Below are 22,918 nucleotides of genomic sequence, written 5' to 3'. Positions count from 1 at the left end.
CAGTGGTGACTCTGCGAGCACCTGTGGCTATCTGGTCTCTGGCTAGGCTGCTTTCACCAACACTCTTGGCTTTGAGATGCCCTGCTATGAATGGTCTGCCGGGTTTGCCCTGCCTCGGTCTCCACATCTGTGCCAGGGGTCTTTTGGAGGCTGTGAGGGTGTTTGTCTTTAGGGTGTGTGTAGCCTATTGCTGCATCTGCTGTCTCTCTGTCTAGTCCAGGGTGCGCAACGTGGACTAGAATAGTCCCCAGCTAATATGTTCCAGCACTGCATCACTGCTGCCAACAGAAACAGATACACTCTTTTAAGGGTGCACATACCAAGCAAGGCAGCGTATCTTTTTCAAAAGTGACTTAATAAAATGTGATTGTCTTCCAGGAAGGTACCTTTGTTTGGACTGTTCCCCTAACCCCTGCCATCCAAAACTTTGCCGACGGACAGCCTGACAGCACGATTGACAATGAAGACTGTGTGTACATTGCACAAACTGGTATGAAGAACAAAAACGTGTTCACTGCAACTGATTGGGAGAAGATTTCACAAGTTGTTTTGTTTTCTCACAGATGGAAAGTGGCACGCTGCTGACTGCAATTTGCTGAAGCCATTTGTTTGCAAGAGACTAGATCCCACCAGCATTGAAGGCTAATCATACAACACATGAGTAATCTATGACTCTGTGTGCCACATATTGGCCAATAAGCTTTTTCGATCTGTCCTAAGGAACTTTCCAAATACGCTTTTACCGACTTTAACGTTCAATGCTATTGAATAAATGCTTTCTGAAACAAGAGCGTGGGGGGTGGAGTCTGCAGACGAGCGCTTGTCAGTGACGGTGGAGGACAGACAAACAAGATTTTTACGACAAAGTTCTGTAGAAAATTTCCTTTTTATGGGACATTTGTGCGTTTGTTTTCTCGTTTGGCTGTGTTGTTTGTCGCATTTTTGCTGTGTTTGTGCTTGATGGCAAACATGTCAAGGAGGTCATGGTTGGGATATAAACATACTCTTGATGTTCAATGTTTCATTGTTCATTTACACTCTGGCTGTCTCATTCAATAAAAAGCTATAAAATGTTTTGTCTGTGGTGATATCCTGGTGTATTTTCCTCCACAGTCACATTTCTATCCTACTCTTTGAGTCTGTCTGCAAAGCGTATCAGAATTGATTTGCAGCAGAATTGATCAGTATCAGAATGTGTTTTTTGAAAATGTACACTGTGGTGTACATCTTGAAGACAAACATGACCGTTTTTTTTACCGACCCTACGTGTTCAGCGCAGTTACCGCCGTCGTGTAGTCCGTCGCCTCCCCGATGTCCGGCAGAGTTGAAAACCCATCCTGGACGTCCGGTCCCGCTAGATGCAAAAGTAGAGCTGGTCTCCTCTGCTTCACCACAGCCGTGGCATCAGCATACATAATGAATCCTTTTCCGTCAGCAAATAATTCAAACGACCTAAGCCATCGTGACCACCTTGGTCCGAGCGTGGCTGGATCCGTGTAGCATGTAGTTGAATCCCCGACTTCTGCATGTTGCTCGCTTAACTCTTTTTAACGTTCAACAACTCGTCTTCAAGCGTTCACAAAAAAAATCCTCGTCGCCATTGTTGTTTGCCCAACTTGTCACTTATTAGTTAGTGCACTCTAAGATGAATAATACACAAAGAAAGCTTATTGTCTTTTCCGCCTTTTAGTTCCTCCACTTCCCGGTGTCCAACACATAACAGCTGTCATCATATCCTGTGTCCCCCGCCCTTAAGTTCCCCCTACAATGGTTCCGGTATTGTCCCGTGACCTGAGTAACCAATACATGACAGTGGCAACAAGGTTGGACACTGTGTCATGCAGTCAGGTCAAGGGGAGTGGAGTGAAGTGAATTATATTTTATATAGCGCTTTTCTCTAGTGACTCAAAGCGCTTTTACGTAATGAAACCCAATATCTAAGTTACATTTAAACCAGTGTGGGTGGCACTGGGAGCAGGTGGGTAAAGTGTCTTGCCCAAGGACACAATGGCAGTGACTAGGATGGCAGAAACGGGGATCGAATCTGGAACCCTCAAGTTGCTGGCACGGCCGCTCTACCAAACGAGCTATACCGCCCCACGGTATGGAGCCTCTCTCTATTTCTTGTTACCTCCATATAGTTCTCTTTTCTTTCTACCTCGTTATCGTGTGGCATCTTAATAACAACAGAGTTTCCAAGTAAATATTACATTATTATTTTTATTGTTGCTGCTGCAAGCAGGACGGGGAAGGAATGGAGCATCAAGCTAAGGCTTTGTTATGAAACTACAATTAAAATACACAAACAGTAGTCATGGAGTTCATGCATCAGTGAGTCAACAACAATTCATCAGTCCCTTCAGGGTTTCTTGGGCCTCGTCAAATTACTGTAATGATTTAATTATAAATAATAATAGCAACAATTAGAGAAAGAAACACCACTAAAGACTGACTTATAGTCTGCTGCCTGCTCTGTCGTCAACACGTTGCAGACATTCTCTTTGAATGTTTCACACTTAAAAGTTTTTGTCCATCTTAAACATTCATTTATGCTCCAACACATTTACCCCCGCACGTTAACAGCATTTCTTAACTGTTGAGAGCGATCTATAGCGCTCATTTTTGTAATTAAATGAGACACGATGAGAGATTATCATCACACTTCAACATCTCTAACATATAAATGCTGCCTCTTTGCTAGATCGGCATTGCAAATGAAAATATGTTCTTAAATTCTCTTACCCTGGATAGATAAATCTTAGATATATAAATACATTTCAATTAGGAGGTGAATGTTTGCATACTACATTACCCACAAGGCTTAGCGTTGTAGACGGGAACAGGAAGTAGGTGTGAGCTAGTGAGTGATTTGATCAATAAATAGTTAATATATTGTTACACGTTTTTGTTCCTGCTTGGTCTACACAAGAAACAATATTTAAGTTGTATCAGACCGTTGACGTTTGTGAACATGATGCTTATTGGACAAAATGTGCGGGAAAGTTCCGGGCATTGGACAAAGTTATGAGGCCGTGCATAACTCACATAAAAGTAAATTGTTGTCTTCTTTTTTTGTTCGCATCTTAATGAACAGGTTGTATTAACATTTATTAAAGTGTATGAAATTAGTGTAAAAACAAACATACTCGATTATTTACTTAAATAGGATTATAAATATGTCACGTTTCCCTTTACTTCATAGTGTAAGTGTAAGTTTTCTCGTTTGGCTGTGTTGTTTGTCGCATTTTGGCTGTGTTTGTGCTTGATGGCAAACATGTCAAGGAGGTCATGGTTGGGATATAAACATACTCTTGATGTTCAATGTTTCATTGTTCATTTACACTCTGGCTGTCTCATTCAATAAAAAGCTATAAAATGTTTTGTCTGTGGTGATATCCTGGTGTATTTTCCTCCACAGTCACATTTCTATCCTACTCTTTGAGTCTGTCTGCAAAGCGTATCAGAATTGATTTGCAGCAGAATTGATCAGTATCAGAATGTGTTTTTTGAAAATGTACACTGTGGTGTACATCTTGAAGACTATCATGACCGCCTTTTTGTTTCCGACCCTTTCAAAAATAAAGAATGCGACGTTTAAAAGGCTACAAGCTAACGTTGTGGAAAGATGGTAAATGGGGCGGTATAGCTCGGTTGGCAGAGCGGCCGTGCCAGCAACTTGAGGGTTGCAGGTTCGATCCCCGCTTCCGCCATCCTAGTCACTGCCGTTGTGTCCTTGGGCAAGACACTTTACCCACCTGCTCCCAGTGCCACCCACACTGCTTTAAATGTAACTTAGATATTGGGTTTCACTATGTAAAGCACTTTGAGTCACTTGAGAAAAAGCGCTATATAAATGTAATTCACTTCACTTCACACTAAATGGGTTGTACTTGTATAGCGCTTTTCTATCATTTTAAGGAACTCAAAGCGCTTTGACACTTTTTCCACATTCACCCATTCACACACACATTCACACACAGATGGCGGGAGCTGCTATGCAAGGCGCTAACCAGGGCCCATCAGGAGCAAGGGTGAAGTGTCTTGCTCAAGGACACAACGGACGTGACTAGGATGGTAGAAGGTGGGGATTGAACCAGGAACCCTCAGATTGCTGACACGGCCACTCTCCCAACTTCGCCACGCCGTGATGATATTAAGAACGGCAGAACTTATGTGACGGATGCCAGCTGGTGAAGCTGTGCGGCGTATAAAACATGCTTTTGGAAATAAATGTTGAGGATCATTCCAAATCAAATGATGACATTGTTATTGAACTAGCATGGAAACAATTAAAGTAAGCAGCAGTGGTGGCCGCGCCCGGGAATCATTTTTGGTGATTTAACCCCCAATTCCAACCCTTGATGCTGAGTGCCAAGCAGGGAGGTAATGGCTCCCATTTTTATAGTCTTTGGTATGACTCGGCCGGCGTTTGAACTCACGACCTACCCATCTCAGGGCAGACACTCTAACCACTAGGCCACTGAGTAGGTTATCACAGAGCCAGTTCAGTCTCAGGCAGCGATACTGGCATGACCTTCCACTGACACAATTATTACTAAACTAAATATTGATGCAAAGCATTTCCAAACAAGCAGGAAGTGCATGCTACTTTCAGAAGGTGAAAGTACTCCAACAGGAAGTAAAAGACGTGTCCTTTGGGACACTTGCTGTCTTTGGGTGGCTGTGTTATGTCAACATTCAAGGAAACCTTTGTTAACTTGTTATATTAACTTCAATAGCCCTGATTTCAATCAACATAACGTGTGTTTTTTGTTCTTTGGCAGAGTTTTTATTAACTGGCAAACACACAGAGCAAGTGCATACAAAGTGGAATGAAAAGATAACCAGTACAACAGTCCCATCTATTGGAAAAACTACTGCATTACAACAGTTTTACTGCCAGTTTAGCCTCCCTATTGCCTTCACCGTCTCAAGAAGGGGTAGTCAACTACATGTTGAATAGGTCCAGTTAAAGAACATTTCCTGAAGGTCTTGGGTGGTGCTAAAGGTTGGTGATGATTTAAAGACTTACAGTCTAAAATAGGTCATCAACAACTGACTGTCCAATCAGAATCGAGAATGTGTGAATTCAAAAACATTTCAATATTTACTGTCACAATAATTGATTTCCTCTCTCAGTAAAAGAAAGTCTCCATTTGAAAATAAAACGGTGAAATGTAGCAGCAGCCTGAGTTGACCTTGCTCTGTGCAGCTACCCAAGAGTAATTGCTCTTTTTACAGGTGTGTCTAGTTTGCAAACATTTACTTTCACGGCTTGGTGGAGGAACTGCTCCTGTGGGGAATCAATCAGCTCCCACCATTTGTATCCAGGTACGGTATGCAGGTGTTTTATCTGCATAATGAACATGTGACACTGCTTCTTTAATGGTTTCTTAAAAGGGAACTGGAATTTATTTTAGATTTGTGTTCATCATTCACAGTCCTTATGTAAGACAAGAACACCTGTTGGTTTTTTTTAATGCATTTTAACTAGTAAATAAATGGTTCAAAAGTTTGCTTACAATAGAGCCAATGGAAGTCACTATACTCTGCCTATAAAAGCCCTAAAAAAAAACCTTCAAACAACTACATTAAGTATTTATATACACACTGTAAGTACACACCCCAAAAGCAGTGAAGTTGTCACGTTGTGTAAATGGTGAATAAAACAAACATTTCAAATCCTTTTCAACTTATATTCAATTGAATAGACTGCAAAGACAAGATACTTAATGTTCACATTGGTAAACTTTATTATTTTTTGCAAAAATTAGCTCATTCGGAATTTGATGCCTGCAAGATGTTTCAAAAAAGTTGGCACAGGTGGCAAAAAAGACTGAGGAAGTTGAGGAATGCTCATCAAAGACTTATTTGGAACATCCCACAGGTGAACAGGCAAATTGGGAACAGGTGGGTGCCATGATTGGGTATAAAAGCAGCTTCCATGAAATGCTCAGTCGTTCACAAACAAGGACGTGGCGAGGGTCACCACTTTGTCAACAAATGCGTGAGCAAACTGTTTAAGAACAACATTTCTCAACCAGCTATTGCAAGGAATTTAGGGATTTCACCATCTACGGTCTGTAATATCATCAAAAGGTTCAGAGAATCTGGAGAAATCACTGCACGTAAGCGTCAATGCCCACAACCGTCGATCCCTCAGGTGGTACTGCATCAAAAAGCGACATCAGTGTGTAAAGGATATCAGTAACTATAGTTTGTCATTACATCTGTAAGTGCAAGTCAAAACTCTACTATGCAAACCCATTTATCAACAACACCCAGAAACACTTTGCTGGGCCCGAACTCACCTAAGATGGACTGATGCAAAGTGGAAAAGTGTTCTGTGGTCTGACGAATCCACATTTCAAATTGTTTTTGAAAACTGTGGACGTCGTGTCCTCCGGACCAAAAAGGAAAAGAACAATCCGGACTGTTCTAGGCGCAAAGTGTACAAGCCAGCATGTGTGATGGTATGGGGGTGTATTAGTGCCCAAGACATGGGTAACTTACACATCTGTGAAGGCACCATTAATGCTGAAAGGTACATACAGGTTTTGGAGCAACATATGTTGCCATCCAAGCAATGTCTTTTTCATGGACGCCCCTGCTTATTTCAGCAAAACAATGCCAAGCCACATTCTGCACGTGTTACAACAGCGTGGCTTCGTAGTAAATGAGTGTGGGTACTAGACTGGCCTGCCTGTAGTCCAGACCTGTCTCCCATTGAAAATGTGTGGGGCATTATGAAGCCTAAAATAGCACAACGGAGACCCCCGGACTGTTGAACAACTTAAGCTGTACATCAAGCAAGAATGGGAAAGAATTCCACCTGAAATACTTCAAAAATGTGTCTCCTCAGTTCCCAAATGTTTACAGAGTGTTGTTAAAAGGAAAGGCCATGTAACACAGTGGTAAAAATGCCCCTGTGACAACTTTTTTGCAATGTGTTGCTGCCATTAAATTCTAAGTTAATGATTATTTGCATGTTTCTCAGTGTGAACATAAAATATCTTGTCTCTGCAGTCTATTCAATTGAATATAAGTTGAACTGGATTTGCAAATCATTGTATTGTCTTTTTATTTACACAACGTGCCAACTTCACTGCTTTTGGGTTTTGTATAAGCAAAGAGGAATGGGCGAAACTCCCCCAAAAAAACGGGTGTTCCAAGCCTGTGGCATCATATTCAAAAATACTTGAGGCTGTAATTGCTGCCAAAGGTGCATCAACAAAATATTGAGCACATGCTGTGAATACATGTGAGTTTTTGTTTTTTTTACATTTTAATACATTTGCAAAGAAACAAAATAAAAACCTTTTTAGATTGTCATTATGGGGTATTATGTGTAGAATTTTGAGGACAGAAAAAGTGAGGTGCTGCGAATACTTTTTGGACGCACTGTATTACACAATTTTTAAATATTTAGTCATCCATTAGAATACTTGAATTTGTTTATCATAAAAAAACACAACATACTTTTAAGGTGTGGCCGCTTTTATTTTTGCCATGGCGGTGCCCCATGATCAATTACATGTAAGGGAAACTTTGATATCAAAAATAATTACACCGGTCAATAACATTTCTGCAGGATTATTATAAACTATGAACATCTACAGTATTAAACAAATTTGCTGCATTTTAATTTTTCTAGGGCAAAGAATGAAGTCTTATCCGTTTGTAGCCACTTGAAAAGGATAAAACTGAGGGAAGTCATGGATCATCTTCACAGCTTCATTGTACACTTCCAAGTCTGTGGGACACAACACAACATCACTGATCACGTGTACACAACATGATACAACATTACGTCGCAAGTACACAATAGGGATGTGACGCTATTATAAATACTGCGCTATTTCTGTTTCAAAGTCTTCACAATAATACCGCAAAGTATGACGGTAACAAACCAAAACTTGGTGAGTAGGCCTGGGCCGATAACACATTTTGCTTGATGATATATTGACCCCCAAATTATTGCAGATAAACAATATTTTTGCCATTTTTATTGAGACCAAATTAACCACTACTGATACATAATAATACTGCATACCTTATTTCCTTGAATAGCCGCAGGGGCGCTAATTAATTTAAAACCTCTTCTCACTCCTGTGCTTACCAAAAGCATGCGGGATGGGCAAGCATGCGCTAATTATTTTAAAACCTCTTCTCACTCCGGCACTTACCTTATCATGAAAAGCACATTTATTAAAAAAACGTTATTATGGTCTTACCTTTACTTATAAATGATGTCCATGTGCAGCTGCTTCTGATCAAAGGCAGTCTTCCTTATCTTTCTTCAGTTTTAAAAATCTCTGGAGATATTCCTTTAATTATTACCTCCTGCTTCGATTGAAAGTCCAGTTGAGAAAACTGTTTTATTTTAGATGTGTAATCCTCCATGGTAAAAGTGCAAGCAAACGATCGCTGCTCACGCTTGCTGCTTGTTGTCTTCTTCTGCAGCACCGGTCTTCTGCAATACTGGTAGTCGCAAGAAGGATCACTAGCACCCTCTACCACCAGGAGGCGGGAGTCATTTAATGACTCATATTTGACCCGGCGGAAGTGCCAAGCATGCGCTAATTATTTTGCGAAACGAGTTTGACCTGGCTGTAATTCTAGGCAGGCGAATACTATATATTTCCGGCGGCAATTCAAGGAAATACGGTATACAGTACAGGCCAAAAGTTTGGACACACCTTCTCCTCATTCAATGCATTTTCTTTATTTTCATGACTATTTACAATGCAGAGTGGAGTTATGTAACTGAAAAAGTGTTTTATATTCTAGTTTCTTCAAAATAGCCACCCTTTGCTCTGATGACTGCTTTGCGCACACTTGGCATTCTCTCCATGAGCTTCAAGCACACCTGTGAAGTGAAAACGCCAGCTTTCTGAGACTCTTATTTTGTCAGCGCAGGCAGGATGAAGCAGCGCTTTTATTGTGAAGACAGGAACTGTGCAGTCGGTCTTTAGAGTTTTGACGGCAGGTACGGCGCGAGAGTCTGTTGAAATAAAAAGTGTTTCTCGCCTTCCTGTCGGTCATTTTTTCTTAATAATGATCCGGCAGCAGCCAGCGTCATCTCACAAGACCCTCGGGTGCTGTGAATGTCAATCAAGTGACGTCTTGGTGATGATTGATAATCGCAAATTTTTAGGTCTATTTTTTTAATGGCTGGCTGGCGATGGACAGACACAACCTCCACCATCGACTGGCAGCTCACGATCGAGGTAATGGGCACCGCTGGTTTAAACTGAAATATTCCCACTTTGGTGGAGTGACACTTGGTAGTGTGATCATTTTATCCACGTTAGCTGCTACATGCTAACTAGCTGCACTGTGTGATACCAGCGGCCCCGCGTCGTTGCACAAAGACTCAAAGACACTTAATGAGGCCAAGATAATTCACCCCCCTTTTTCAAATACGCTATGATACAATTGTGTGTCATTGCTAAAAGCAACAAAAAGAGTGAATGCTCTTAAAGCATGCACATGGAAATGTATCAACGCTGGAGAACTTACAGACTTTAATTTTCATTTATTGTCGATTAATTGACTTATCGAACATCGGCCCAGGCCTATTGGTGAGTGTAGTTTTCTTCTAGCGTTTAAGCGTTGGCCGGGTCTGTAAATTAACTAAATCTCCCAGAATCCTCTGTGCAGCGCAGGAACGGCAAGATGGGGGCATTAAACACCGTAGGCAGGAAATTAAGTGCTACCAAACAGAAAAACAAGCCCTGGCCAAAACATAACCTCTTTGGCAGAGGTAAGAAAGTCTGCCTTCTGGCAAAGCTAAGCACGCCACTTTCGTTTCGAGCGCTTTAAAGGCAACACAGAGCTAGGCGGTTGACGCGCACCGCACAGAGTAAAATTTAAAAAAAAAAATCAACGCGGGTAGTAGTAAGAGCAAGCTAAAAAGCTACTTAATACATCCTCATCCAACTATTTTTTTTTACTGCTTTTCTGTTGATGTTGCAGGGGGCTGGAGCCTATACCAACTGCACTCGTGTGGAAAGCAGGGCTGGATTATTTCCACCTCAAACTGTCACACAGAAAATATATTTGAAGCCAGCGAAGCCAAACGTCAGTTTTTGAGGTATTTTCGTTTATTAAAATGTACTTTGTAAGTAGGGCTGAGCGATATATCGATATACTGGATATATCGCGGGTTTGTCTCTGTGCGATATAGAAAATGACTATATGGTGATATTGGAGTATACGTTCTCACGCAGTTGCTTTTAGCTGCAGGCATTACACTACAGGCTCTTCTCACTCTTTCTAGTCTCTCCTTCTTACAGACTCTCAAACAAGCGCACCTTGTTACATACGTCACATACATATACGCCCTCGCTGAGCAGAGAGGTAGCAGCATGGGTAAAGTTAGCTGTGGTGCGAGTGGTAATACGAGAGAAAGAAGGTGCGAATCTGGTAACAAATGAAGAAAGAATTAAATCCTAAGAAAAACAGCAGGGGGTCCATCGTCTGGCGGTGGTTTGGCTTCAAGTGGGAGTATGTCGAACAGACAACCGTCATTTGTCAAGTGTGGGGCAAAAGCGTTGCTATAAAAAGTAGCATTACAGCTAATATGTAGCATCATTTGAAAAGTCCCCTGCTAGAGAATGAAGAGTGCTTACTCCGCACGTCAACATCTCCGGCCGGTGCCACACCCACAAAATGCCGAGGCAAACATTTCCACATCAACACCGTATGAAAAGAATAGTCCACGACATAAGGAGATAACGTCCGCAGGAACCTACCACATAGCGAAGGACATACACTATTTGATTTCCTATTATGCAGCTCATTTTTATTTGACACTTATTGAAATATCTTGTGTGACATCATGCACAAAAGTGCACTTTATTTGTTTTAAACTATTGTAGCGGCGTTCTGTACAAAAAAGTGCACTTTAATTTAGTGTTGTTTTGATATGTCATCTTAGTGACATCATGCACAAAAGTGCACTAATAGCTTGTTTTAAAGGCCTACTAAAATGAATTTTTTTTATTTAAACGGGGATAGCAGATCCATTCTATGTGTCATACTTGATCATTTTGCGACATTACCATATTTTTGCTGAAAGGATTTAGTAGAGAACATTGACGATAAAGTTCGCAACTTTTGGTCGCTGATAAAAAAAAGCCTTGCCTGTACCGGAAGTAGCGTGACGTCACAGGAGGAAAAACTCCTCACATTTTCCCATTGTTTACAATGCAGCGAGAGCGATTCGGACCGAGAAAGCGACGATTACCCCATTAATTTGAGCGAGGATGAAAGATTTGTGGATGAGGAAAGTGAGAGTGAAGGACTAGAGTGTACAGGACGTATCTTTTTTCGCTCTGACCGTAACTTAGGTACAAGCTGGCTCATTGGATTCCACACTTTCTCCTTTTTCTATTGTGGATCACGGATTTGTATTTTAAACCACCTCGGATACTATATCCTCTTGAAAATGAGAGTCGAGAACGCGAAATGGACATTCACAGTGACTTTTATCTCCACGACAATACATCGGCGAAGCTCTTTAGCTACTGAGCTAACGTGATAGCATCGGGCTCAAATGCAGATAGAAACAAAATAAATAAAACCCTGACTGGAAGGATAGACAGAAGATCAACAATACTATTAAACCATGGACCTGTAAATACACGGTTAATAATTTCCAGCTTGGCGAAGCTTAACAATGCTGTTGCTAACGACGCCATTGAAGCTAACTTAGCTACGGGACGGCAGCGGCGGCGGGCGTTGTAGCTTTCGACGACACCCCGGCCGCCATCAGAGTCGGCAAGAAACATATATTTCCCCAAAGTTACGTATGTGACACACACATAGCGACACGCACGTACGGGCAAGCGATCAAAGGTTTGGAAGCCAAAGCTGTACTCACGGTAGCGCGTCTGCTATCCACCTCAAAGTCCTCCTGGTTGTGTTGCTGTAGTCCGCCGCTAATACACCGCTCGCACCTACAGCTTTCTTCTTTGCAGTCTCCATTGTTCATTAAACAAATTGCAAAAGATTCACCAACACAGATGTCCAGAATACTGTGGAATTTTGGGATGAAAACGGAGCGTTTTGTATTGGATTCAATGGGTCCGAATACTTCCGTATCAACCATTGACGTCACGCGCATACGTCATCATACATAGACGTTTTCAACCGGAAGTGTGGCGGGAAATTTAAAATTGCACTTTATAAGTTACCCCGGCCGTATTGGCATGTGTTGCAATGTTAAGATTTCATCATTGATATATAAACTATCAGACTGCGTGGTCGGTAGTAGTGGCTTTCAGTAGGCCTTTAAAATGTCTCTGACAATCTTGCACTTTCTGTTTTGGAAATGACATGAATGTTTGTGCCACTGCTTAATAACTGTTCAATAAATACACTTTTGATAAATTGACTTAGTTGTGATTTCCCTCTCTGCATGAAAGTTTAAAATGAGCATATATTAATGCAGTATGAAGAAGAATGTTTTAATGTAGACACATAGAATCATCATACTGCTGTGATTATATGCATCAAGTGTTCATTCAAGACTAAGGCAAAATATCGCGATATATATCGTGTATCGCGATATGGCCTAAAAATATCGAGATATTAAAAAAAGGCCATATCGCCCAGCCCTATTTGTAAGTTGACTTTTCTGAGAAACAACCTTTTCCAGACTGATATAAAAAAAATACCATTCTAGAGGACACTGCTTCCCATAATGTAAAAGTTGAAAGACACTAACCTATAGAGGCTTTGCAGCTGACGTCATCAGCCACGCCCATTAGCTTGGCGGCCATCTAGCCGGTCACCAGTTCAGTGCCGGTCAACGACTCACACACGCTTTCTTGTTAGATCTGCTGCTATTTGAGCTTGGAAATGCCGGAAACCTGCTGTGCTGTTGGATGTAGCAATAGACGAGGCGATAAAACAAATCTTAGCTTCTATAGATTCCCGGCAAACATCAAAAAACGCGATAAATGGATTGCGGCGATTTGTCGTGAACGATGGAAACCTACGATTTACACAAGGATATGCAATGAACACTTCATATCAGGTATGTAAACAAACTATAACAGTAGGCTCTTCTGTGTGTGCTTTTTCCTTACCTTGGTCATGAGAAGAAATCAATTCTTGTTTGGAATCTGCCATATCAGCCCATCATGCACAAAACCTGCTGTAAAATACTTGTAGGCATCCAGACTCTTGTATGCCTTAAGGTCCTTTCCAGTGTACGGAGATGGTGAATCGACGAGGTAATTATAAGTGTCTGGATATGAGAGATCAGGCAGGTCGGCTGTTGCAAAATGCTCAGGTGATTTTAGCATGCTTTTTGGTAAAAGGTACGGATCCGTTGTGCCAACAAGGTTCAACTTCTCTCGGTAACGTTTCTTGGACGCTTCATCCAAATGCACAACTTCATTGGATAGCAAATCAGCCATAATTCGGATGAAATCGGTGAAAATGTAGCGCAGAAATCAAACTGAATCTGTACGAACACGTAGGAACGAGCTGACCGGTTGACCGGCAAGATGGCGGTATAACACAAAGTCACGTGATAAAATCACGTGACTGCAAAGCCTCTATACATTATTGTTTTTACACTTGTTACACTGGATGTTTTCAATGCTACTTTAAAGACATTAACTGTAAGTTATTCTTTTACATATTTGCATGAAACAGTAGATGTTCCTGCACAATTATTTGCACTTAGAAATAATTGTAGTAAAAAATATGTTTAGAAGATTTTAGCATTATGATTGTGTTCAATTACAGTAGGTGTGTTTATCCTAAACATTCCTGACCTGACACAATATGGCATTTTTACCAAGTTTTTCTTTGGATATATACCACAATAATATTGTACCGTGGCCTTATTACACGGATAGTATCATACTGTGAGATTTTGATTTTGCCACATCCCACAATACGACATGTTACAACATCACTAGTCACGTGTGTAAACAACAACAACAGTCCTGCAAGTTGAAGATTTATGAATCTATCACATACCAAAAGGAATAAGCCCCTTTTCATCTCGCAGCATGTTGAAGGTGGTGGCCATCACAGCTCCCTTGTTGGACACCATTCCAAGAACCTCCACAATTCCACACAGCTCTTCTTCAAGCTTGGAGATACAAGGACGAAAGCATAAGTGGAGATTTATTATAAGCTAAATATGGAAGTGAACACTTAAAGGCCTACTGAAATGAAATGTTTTTATTTAAACGGGGATAGCAGATCTATTCTATGTGTCATACTTGATCATTTTGCGATATTGCCATATTTTTGCTGAAAGGATTTAGTATAAAACAACGACGATAAAGATCGCAACTTTTGGTATCTGATAAAAAAAAAGGCTTGCCCCTACCGGAAGTAGCGTGATGTAGTCAATTGAACATATCCACAAAGTTCCCTATTGTTTACAATGATGGCCGCCAGAAGTGAGAGAGATTCGGACCGAGAAAGCGACGATTTCCCCATTAATTTGAGCGAGGATGAAAGATTTGTGGATGAGGAAAATGCAAGTGAAGGACTAGAGGGCAGTGGAAGCGATTCAGATAGGGAAGATGCTGTGAGAGCCGGGGGTGACCTGATATTCAGCTGGGAATGACTACAACAGTAAATAAACACAAGACATATATATACTCTATTAGCCACAACACAACCAGGCTTATATTTAATATGCCACAAATTAATCCCTAACATAACAAACACCTAGGTGTTTGTTATGCTAGCTCCTAGCTTCTAGCTTGAACTAGTTATAGCAAGCGATCAAATGTTCGGAAGCACAGCTACGTACTCACGGTATCGCGTCTGTGTATCGAAATCAAAGTCCTCCTGGTTAGAGTCTCTGTTGTCCGAGTTCTTCGATCTTGACTGCATCTTTCGGGAATGTAAACAAACACCGGCTGTGTTGTGTTGCTGACTTCCCTCGCAAAATATCCGCTTCGCACCGACAACTTTCTTCTTTGCTTGCTCAGCTTCTTTCTCCATAATGCAATGAATGTCCAGAATACTGTGGAATAATGCGATGAAAACAGAGCTATTTCGTATTGGCTTCAATGGGGAAGCCATACCTCTGTTAAACTGGCTACATCACGCGCATACATCATCATACCGAGACGTTTTCAAGCGGAAGTGTGGCGGGAAATTTAAAATGTCACTTTATAAGTTAACCCGGCCGTATTGGCATGTGTTGCAATGTTAAGATTTCATCATTGATATATAAACTATCAGACTGCGTGGTCGGTAGTAGTGGCTTTCAGTAGGCCTTTATTAAGTCACTCGCACTGTTGATATCTGCATCTCACAACCAATACATGCACTATATTTGTAGTATTTTTAATTTGGACTTTGTAGTTTTTTATAGTCTCTCCCGAATGAAACTTTGTGAAACATAAGTGAGGAGGAGTGATTGCAATCGGCTACAATGCGTGCCGGTTTGTGTGGGTGTTTGTCTACCATGGCTTCCTCCCCATCCAAACACAAACAAGCTATGTGCATATCATTGGAAGAATATAATAATAATACCACACTTTCATGGGATTGTTTAAATTAAAAGTAATATATGTAATATATGATGAAACAAAGCAGCAGCTTCCCTGTTTATCCACTCTTTATCACAAAAGAAAACCCCCCCAGGTGAACAGCTGAATTTACTACTTCCAGTGCTGACGTAATCTGACTCGCGTCCCATATGTGACCACAGCATGGACAAAAAGACTCCTCCCACACCCACCAAGGACTGTTTTCACTGCTGGACTCTAGAAAGAGGTTCCGCAGCCTCCGAAGCAGAACCTCCAGGTTCTGTAACAGCTTCTTCCCTCAGGCCGTAAGACTCTTGAACGCATCATAATTAAATTATCCCCTCTAGTCCCCCCAAAATGGATTAAGTGAAGTGAATTATATTTATATAGCGCTTTTTCTCAAGTGACTCAAAGCGCTTTGCATAGTGAAACCCAATATCTAAGTTACATTTAAACCAGTGTGGGTGGCACTGGGAGCAGGTGGGTAAAGTGTCTTGCCCAAGGACACAACGGCAGTGACTAGGATGGCGGAAGCGGGGATCGAACCTGCAACCCTCAAGTTGCTGGCACGGCCGCTCAACCAACCGAGCTATACCGCCCCATCTTCTTATTCTTTACATCTCAGCTGCATTCGGGCGGAAGGCGGGGTACACCCTGGACAAGTCGCCACCTCATCGCAGGGCCAACACTTGACCCACCTGCTCCCAGTGCCACCCACACTAGTTTAAATGTAACTTAGATATAGCTGAGGGCGGACATACGTCACTTCCGCCTACCAATCCCCTAGCAATCGGGAATTAGTTGAAAACAAACCAGCTCACAGCGAACACAGCATTGACAGAAAAAGCATTTAACGAGCGTTGTGGCTTGGAAGTCGGCGTTAAATCCTTCATTTACGCATTTTTACTTATTCGCGTATCGTGTGAAAAAACGAAAATGTATTATTTGCGTCAGACTCGTCTCAGTGAACTTTAAAGCTTCTCAGGCTTAGCTTAGCTTGCTAGTTAGCTGAGCCTGCGCGCTACTAAGAAAGAGACGCGGAAGTTATCAACAACAAGATTGATTGATTGAGACTTTTATTAGTAGGTTGCACAGTGAAGTACATATTCCGTACAATTGACCACTAAATGGTAACACCCGAATAAGTTTTTCAACTTGTTTAAGTCGGGGTCCAGATCAAGTGTTAGTGTATAAAATATTGAGAGATTTGAGGGCTACATGTATTGTTTAAGTACAACAAAGGAGAGTTTACCTACTCAGTGGCCTGGTGGTTAGTGTCCGCCCTGAGATCGGTAGGTTGTGAGTTCAAACCCCGGCCGGGTCATACCAAAGACTATAAAAATGGGAGCCATTACCTCCCTGCTTGGCACTCAGCATCAAGGGTTGGAATTGGGGGTTAAATCACCAAAAATGATTCCTGCCCACTGCTCCCCTCACCTCCCAGTGGGTGATCAAGGGGATGGGTCAAATGCAGAGGACAAATTTCACCACACCTAGTGTGTGTGTGTGACAATCATTGGTACTTTAACTTAACTTAACTTAAACAGAGAAGGGGGAGGTGGCAAAATAACCTAATAAGGAAAGTAATACCAAGATTACGGGTAAATAATACTGGAATGTCCGGCAAAAAACCCCAAAAGAAAGCAGACTGACCCCTAGTAGCCTGGTCCTTGTAAGTTGTAGCCTAATGAAGGCGCAGTACAGCAGGCGAATAATGTACAAAAAAATGTCTTTGTATTGAAAGACTGTCTTGAAAAGTTGATTAAATGGCAACATGAAAATTATAGGGTTTATTGGTTTTTAAAAACCCAACTGTTAAGTGCAAATTTAAACGAAACCGGTTTTTGAAAATAGCTAGCTAGGCTATAGACTATATAGTATATACCGCATGTTATTTTTGTACAACAACAACTTCAGCTGTCGAACGTTATAAGGTACAAATTCAACAAGTACAACGTTAGCACGGACGGTATAGCCAAGTTGTGGTTAAGAAGGTGGATTTTTGTTCCTTATATTTACCAGAAACGAAGTGATCCGAACACACGACCCGGGACTTTGGGGGACTTCAGTGAGAACCGTCCTGGTTTTCCCGTTGTAAAGCTGCGAGCCATTTGTCTCGTCTCTGTGGGCTTTTATCACGCTTTGGCAGAACAAAATACAACCTTTGTTTTCCCTGTTTCCAGTTGTGGTTAGCACAACCAAAAACAACACAGTTTTTCAGCATTTTGGAGGCAGAATGACGGGTTTAACCAGCGTAGGTCGACAGGTTAAAGAGTAATGGCAACGGTTTGTTTTCAACGCCAGTCTGGTTGCTATGGCTCGAAGAACCCGTATGTAGCTCAGTTGCCCGGATGTCGGCCCTCACCTATTGGGTGTCACTATGTAAAAGCGCTTTGAGTCACTAGAGAAAAGCGCTATATAAATATAATTCACTTCACAAGATAAGTAGTAAACATGTATAAAGAATAAGAAAATACGTAGCCAACATTTGTAGAGATTAAAAAGATAAGTAGTAAACATGTATAAAGAATAAGAAAATACGTAGTTAGCATTTGTATAGATGAAAAAGATAAGTAGTAAACATGTATAAAGAATAAGAAAATACGTAGCTAACATTTGTATAGATGAAAAAGATAAGTAGTAAACATGTATAAAGAATAAGAAAATACGTAGCTAACATTTGTATAGATGAAAAAGATAAGTAGTAAACATGTATAAAGAATAAGAAAATACGTAGCTAACATTTGTATAGATGAAAAAGATAAGTAGTAAACATGTATAAAGAATAAGAAAATACGTAGCTAACATTTGTATAGATGAAAAAGATAAGTAGTAAACATGTATAAAGAATAAGAAAATACGTAGCTAACATTTGTATAGATGAAAAAGATAAGTAGTAAACATGTATAAAGAATAAGAAAATACGTAGCTAACATTTGTATAGATGAAAAAGATAAGTAGTAAACATGTATAAAGAATAAGAAAATACGTAGCTAACATTTGTATAGATGAAAAAGATAAGTAGTAAACATGTATAAAGAATAAGAAAATACGTAGCTAACATTTGTATAGATGAAAAAGATAAGTAGTAAACATGTATAAAGAATAAGAAAATACGTAGCTAACATTTGTATAGATGAAAAAGATAAGTAGTAAACATGTATAAAGAATAAGAAAATACGTAGTTAGCATTTGTATAGATGAAAAAGATAAGTAGTAAACATGTATAAAGAATAAGAAAATACGTAGCTAACATTTGTATAGATGAAAAAGATAAGTAGTAAACATGTATAAAGAATAAGAAAATACGTAGCCAACATTTGTAAAGATGAAAAAGATAAGTAGTAAACATGTATAAAGAATAAGAAAATACGTAGCTAACATTTGTATAGATGAAAAAGATAAGTAGTAAACATGTATAAAGAATAAGAAGATAAGTAGCTAACATTTGTAAAGAATAAGATACTCACGGGGTCATTTAGCTCAACTGTAGTAGTTTGTCCTTCTCCGTCAGCAAGAGTGAAGCTTTTTCCACTTTGGTGCACCTAAAGAAGACAACATTTATGTTAATGTTTGCCCAAGATCTTCTATCTCATATCGTTACACACGACAACGACCTTTTCAACACGCCCGGCAACGCACACCGGTTTGTTGATATAGTTGGACAACATAGAGCAGTTAATTCGAGGCTTTGGGAGGTCCAGTAGTGTCGACATCTTGCTGGTTAGCATTAATGGCGACAACTGCAGAATCATAAGCCAAGCTCCCGCGCGAAATGGGCATTACTTACTTTTTAGTTACGGACTGCCCCGCGCGGGCGGGGATTATACGCTTAAGGAAAGCAACCACATGGCGGGAAACCCCGGTGTGCATACTTAAGCGTACCCAAATTTCATTTATTGCATATCCGTTGTCCGTAAACATTTGGTTCCGGTTGACCGCACCAGTGTCAGTATATGATGCTCACATTTCATCGTATTTATTGAACCACTTGATCCAGTAATGCATACGTACAAATCAATAAATGATTACACATGCCTGGAAATAGAAAACATTACTGTGGTCGTTGTCACTATCACGCACATAGACATCTTCTAAGGGTACGCAGCATGGAGCGCTACTGCCTACTGGCGCTGACGAGACGCGGGGCCGCCATCTTGGAGTGGTGATCCGCTCCACTCAGTGCAATTCATTTGGCAGGAGCAATGAACTGTCAACGCATTTAATTCATCTTACCTCACTGAATACCACTGATTTTCACGCGTTTTTTTGTCATACGTGTAGCTATGATAAAGGACACATGTTTTATTATTCATGGTTTGCTTAACAGTAATAGAATATTCTTATATGCTATAAGTGACCAGACGTCCGAGATCAAAACTGGGAATATAATCCCAAAGAATGGGGAAAAAAACAGTCAGCTATTTTTAAATCAAAGAAACAATATGATTAGGTTATATATATACATGCGTAAATCCAACATAAACAATGTATGACTACATTAGATATCTATATGTCTTAAAACTTAGGGACATAGAGATACAGTCTGTATCTCTGTTGGTCCTTGTATCTCTGTTGCTGTAGCAGCACAGAGTTTATTTTGTCTTGACACTTTGTATTGATATTTTGTATTACATTCTTCCCTTAAATGATAATGTTTACAGTGATTGTTTTATATGTATTTTTTATGTATGTATGATAAAAGCATCTGCCAAATACTTCAACATAAACATACACTACCGTTCAAAAGTTTGGGGTCACATTGAAATGTCCTTATTTTTGAAGGAAAAGCACTGTACTTTTCAATGAAGATAACTTTATACTAGTCTTAACTTGAAAGAAATACACTCTATACATTGCTAATGTGGTAAATGACTATTCTAGCTGCAAATGTCTGGTTTTTGGTGCAATATCTACATAGGTGTATAGAGGCCCATTTCCAGCAACTATCACTGCAGTGTTCTAATGGTACAATGTGTTTGCTCATTGGCTCAGAAGGCTAATTGATGATTAGAAAACCCTTGTGCAATCATGTTCACACATCTGAAAACAGTTTAGCTCGTTACAGAAGCTACAAAACTGACCTTCCTTTGAGCAGATTGAGTTTCTGGAGCATCACATTTGTGGGGTCAATTAAACGCTCAAAATGGCCAGAAAAAGAAAACTTTCATCTGAAACTCGACAGTCTATTCTTGTTCTTACAAATGAAGGCTATTCCACAAAATTGTTTGGGTGACCTCAAACTTTTGAACGGTAGTGTATATAAACACCTGAAAGTCTTTATATCAGCTAAACCACCAATCTGTTTCACTGGATTCAGAATTAAACCCAATTCTGTCTTACCCAACAATGTTAGTATTTGAATATTGTTTTTTGATTGATTGATTGTTCGAAACTTTTATTAGTAGATTGCACAGTTCAGTACCTATTTCGTACAATTGACCACTAAATGGTAACACCCGAATAAGTTTTTCAACTTGTTTAAATCGGGGTCCACGTAATCAATTCATGGTAATTGGTTAATTGAAGACTTATTCCTGGTTACAATTACACTGTTAAGAAAGTATTGTCTTATACTTTGCCTAAAATGAGAATGCATCAGTGGCGGCTGGTGAATTTTGTTTTAGGTGTCACAATCATTTTTTTCAACTTTATGTTATTCAAGTATGACATTTTTAAATTTAATTAATTTCATTGACAAGCAATTCTATTATGGCCATACTCTTGTTTGCTAGCGGCTACGATTTCAGTACTATTGAAGATATTTTCTCCTTCTCAACTCTGTGGTAATATTTTTTTCACAAAATACAACCAATAGTACGTTTATGTTAAATCTTACTTGTGAAAAGTAATCCCCCGATTCCTATTTTTAACAGTCCGCTCATTTGAGCAGGAAAACGCTGAACACCATCTTTGTTTTCTACCTGTCAACTGTCAGTTTAGGCCGGTTTTTTTCAACCACTGTACCGCGGCACACTAGTGTGCCGTGAGATACAGTCTGGTGTGCCGTGGGAGACTATGTAATTTCACCTATTTGGGTTAAAAATATTTTTTGCAAAACAGTTATTATAGTCTGCAAATGATGTGTTGTAGTTGAGTGTCTGCACTGTCTAGAGCTCAGCAGAGTAACTGTGTAATACTCTTCCATATCAGTAGGTGGCAGTAGGTATATAGCTAATTGCTTTGTAGATGTCGGAAACAGCGGGAGGCAGTGTGCAGGTAAAAAGGTGTCTAATGCTAAAACCAAAAATAAACAAAAGGTGAGTGCCCCTAAGAAAAGGCATTGAAGCTTAGGGAAGGCTATGCAGAACGAAACTAAAACGGAACTGGCTACAAAGTAAACAAAAACAGAATGCTGGACGACAGCAAAGACTTACTGTGGAGCAGAGACGGCGTCCACAATGTACATCCCAACATGACATGACAATCAACAATGTCCCCAAAAAGAAGGATAAAAACAACTGAAATATTCTTGATTGCTAAAACAAAGTAGATGCGGGGAATATCGCTCAAAGGAAGACATGAAACTGCTACAGGAAAATACCAAATAAAGAGAAAAAGCCACCAAAATAGGAGCGCAAGGCAAGAAGTAAAACAGTACACACAGGAAAACAGCAAAAAAGTCCAAATAAGTCAGGGTGTGATGTGACAGGTGGTGACAGTACACCTACTTTGAGACAAGAGCTATAGTGATGCATGCTTGGTTATGCTTTAAAGCATACTTGCCAACCCTCCCGTTTTTAGCGGGAGAATCCCTGTATTCAGCGCCTCTCCCGACAACCTCCCGGCAGAGATTTTCTCCCGACAAACTCCCGGTATTCAGCCGGAGCTGGAGGCCACGCCCCCTCCAGCTCAATGCGGACCTGAGACTGAGTGGGGACAGCCTGTTCTCACGTCCGCTTTCCCACAATATAAACAGCTTGCCTGCCCAATGATGTCATAACATCTAGGGCTTTTAGAGAGTAGAGTGGACAACTGCGCACACAACAAGGAGACGAAGCAGAAGAACGAGGAAATTACAGACATGGCGACGCCGTCGACGAGCAAGATGAAGAAATACACTTGCAAGTTCCAAAACGAATGGAAACAAGAATTTCAGTTCATCCAGGACAGTTCGAAGGGGAAGGTGTATGTTGCCTGTAAATTTTGTAGAACAGACTTCTCCATTGAACACGGTGGCCGAAATGATATACTCATCATGAACGGAGAAGTTAAACAGGACAATACTGCCATCTAATGGATGGCCACCGGAACACTGAAATTGAAGTATTTCTTTTATTTATATGTAAATAAAATAAATATACATATATATATATATATATATATATATATATATATATATATATATATATATATATATATATATATATATATATATATATATATATATATATATAGCT

At 40.2% G+C, this 22,918-nt stretch overlaps 1 protein-coding gene across 1 annotated transcript; it reads right to left on the bottom strand.

The window, feature by feature from the left end:
* Positions 1–7,469: 7,469 nt before the first annotated feature.
* Positions 7,470–19,308, bottom strand: LOC133635919 (replication protein A 14 kDa subunit-like). Its single transcript, XM_062029378.1, has 4 exons — positions 19,136–19,308; positions 18,989–19,063; positions 14,002–14,116; positions 7,470–7,753 (listed from the first exon to the last, which is right to left on the bottom strand). The coding sequence occupies exons 1-4, from the start codon at positions 19,271–19,273 to the stop codon at positions 7,671–7,673; spliced, it is 411 nt and encodes a 136-aa protein (XP_061885362.1). The 5' UTR covers positions 19,274–19,308; the 3' UTR covers positions 7,470–7,670.
* Positions 19,309–22,918: the final 3,610 nt, after the last annotated feature.

This window comes from Entelurus aequoreus, linkage group LG20 (genome assembly GCF_033978785.1).
Source record: "Entelurus aequoreus isolate RoL-2023_Sb linkage group LG20, RoL_Eaeq_v1.1, whole genome shotgun sequence".
Classification (NCBI taxonomy): domain Eukaryota; kingdom Metazoa; phylum Chordata; class Actinopteri; order Syngnathiformes; family Syngnathidae; genus Entelurus; species Entelurus aequoreus.
The sequence above is the reverse complement of the archived record's forward strand: the minus strand, read 5'-3'. Positions and strand labels throughout refer to the sequence as shown.

What these genes read in the sequence shown, in the direction of transcription:
- LOC133635919 (XM_062029378.1), bottom strand. Translation starts at nt 19,273, where the DNA reads ATGATTCTGCAGTTGTCGCCATTAATGCTAACCAGCAAGATGTCGACA. An exon ending in CAGTTGAGCTAAATGACCCC is followed by an intron (nt 14,117 to 18,988) that starts GTGAGTATCTTA and finishes TGTATCTCCAAG; the next exon opens with CTTGAAGAAGAGCTGTGTGG. An exon ending in AAAGGGGCTTATTCCTTTTG is followed by an intron (nt 7,754 to 14,001) that starts GTATGTGATAGA and finishes TGTGTCCCACAG; the next exon opens with ACTTGGAAGTGTACAATGAA.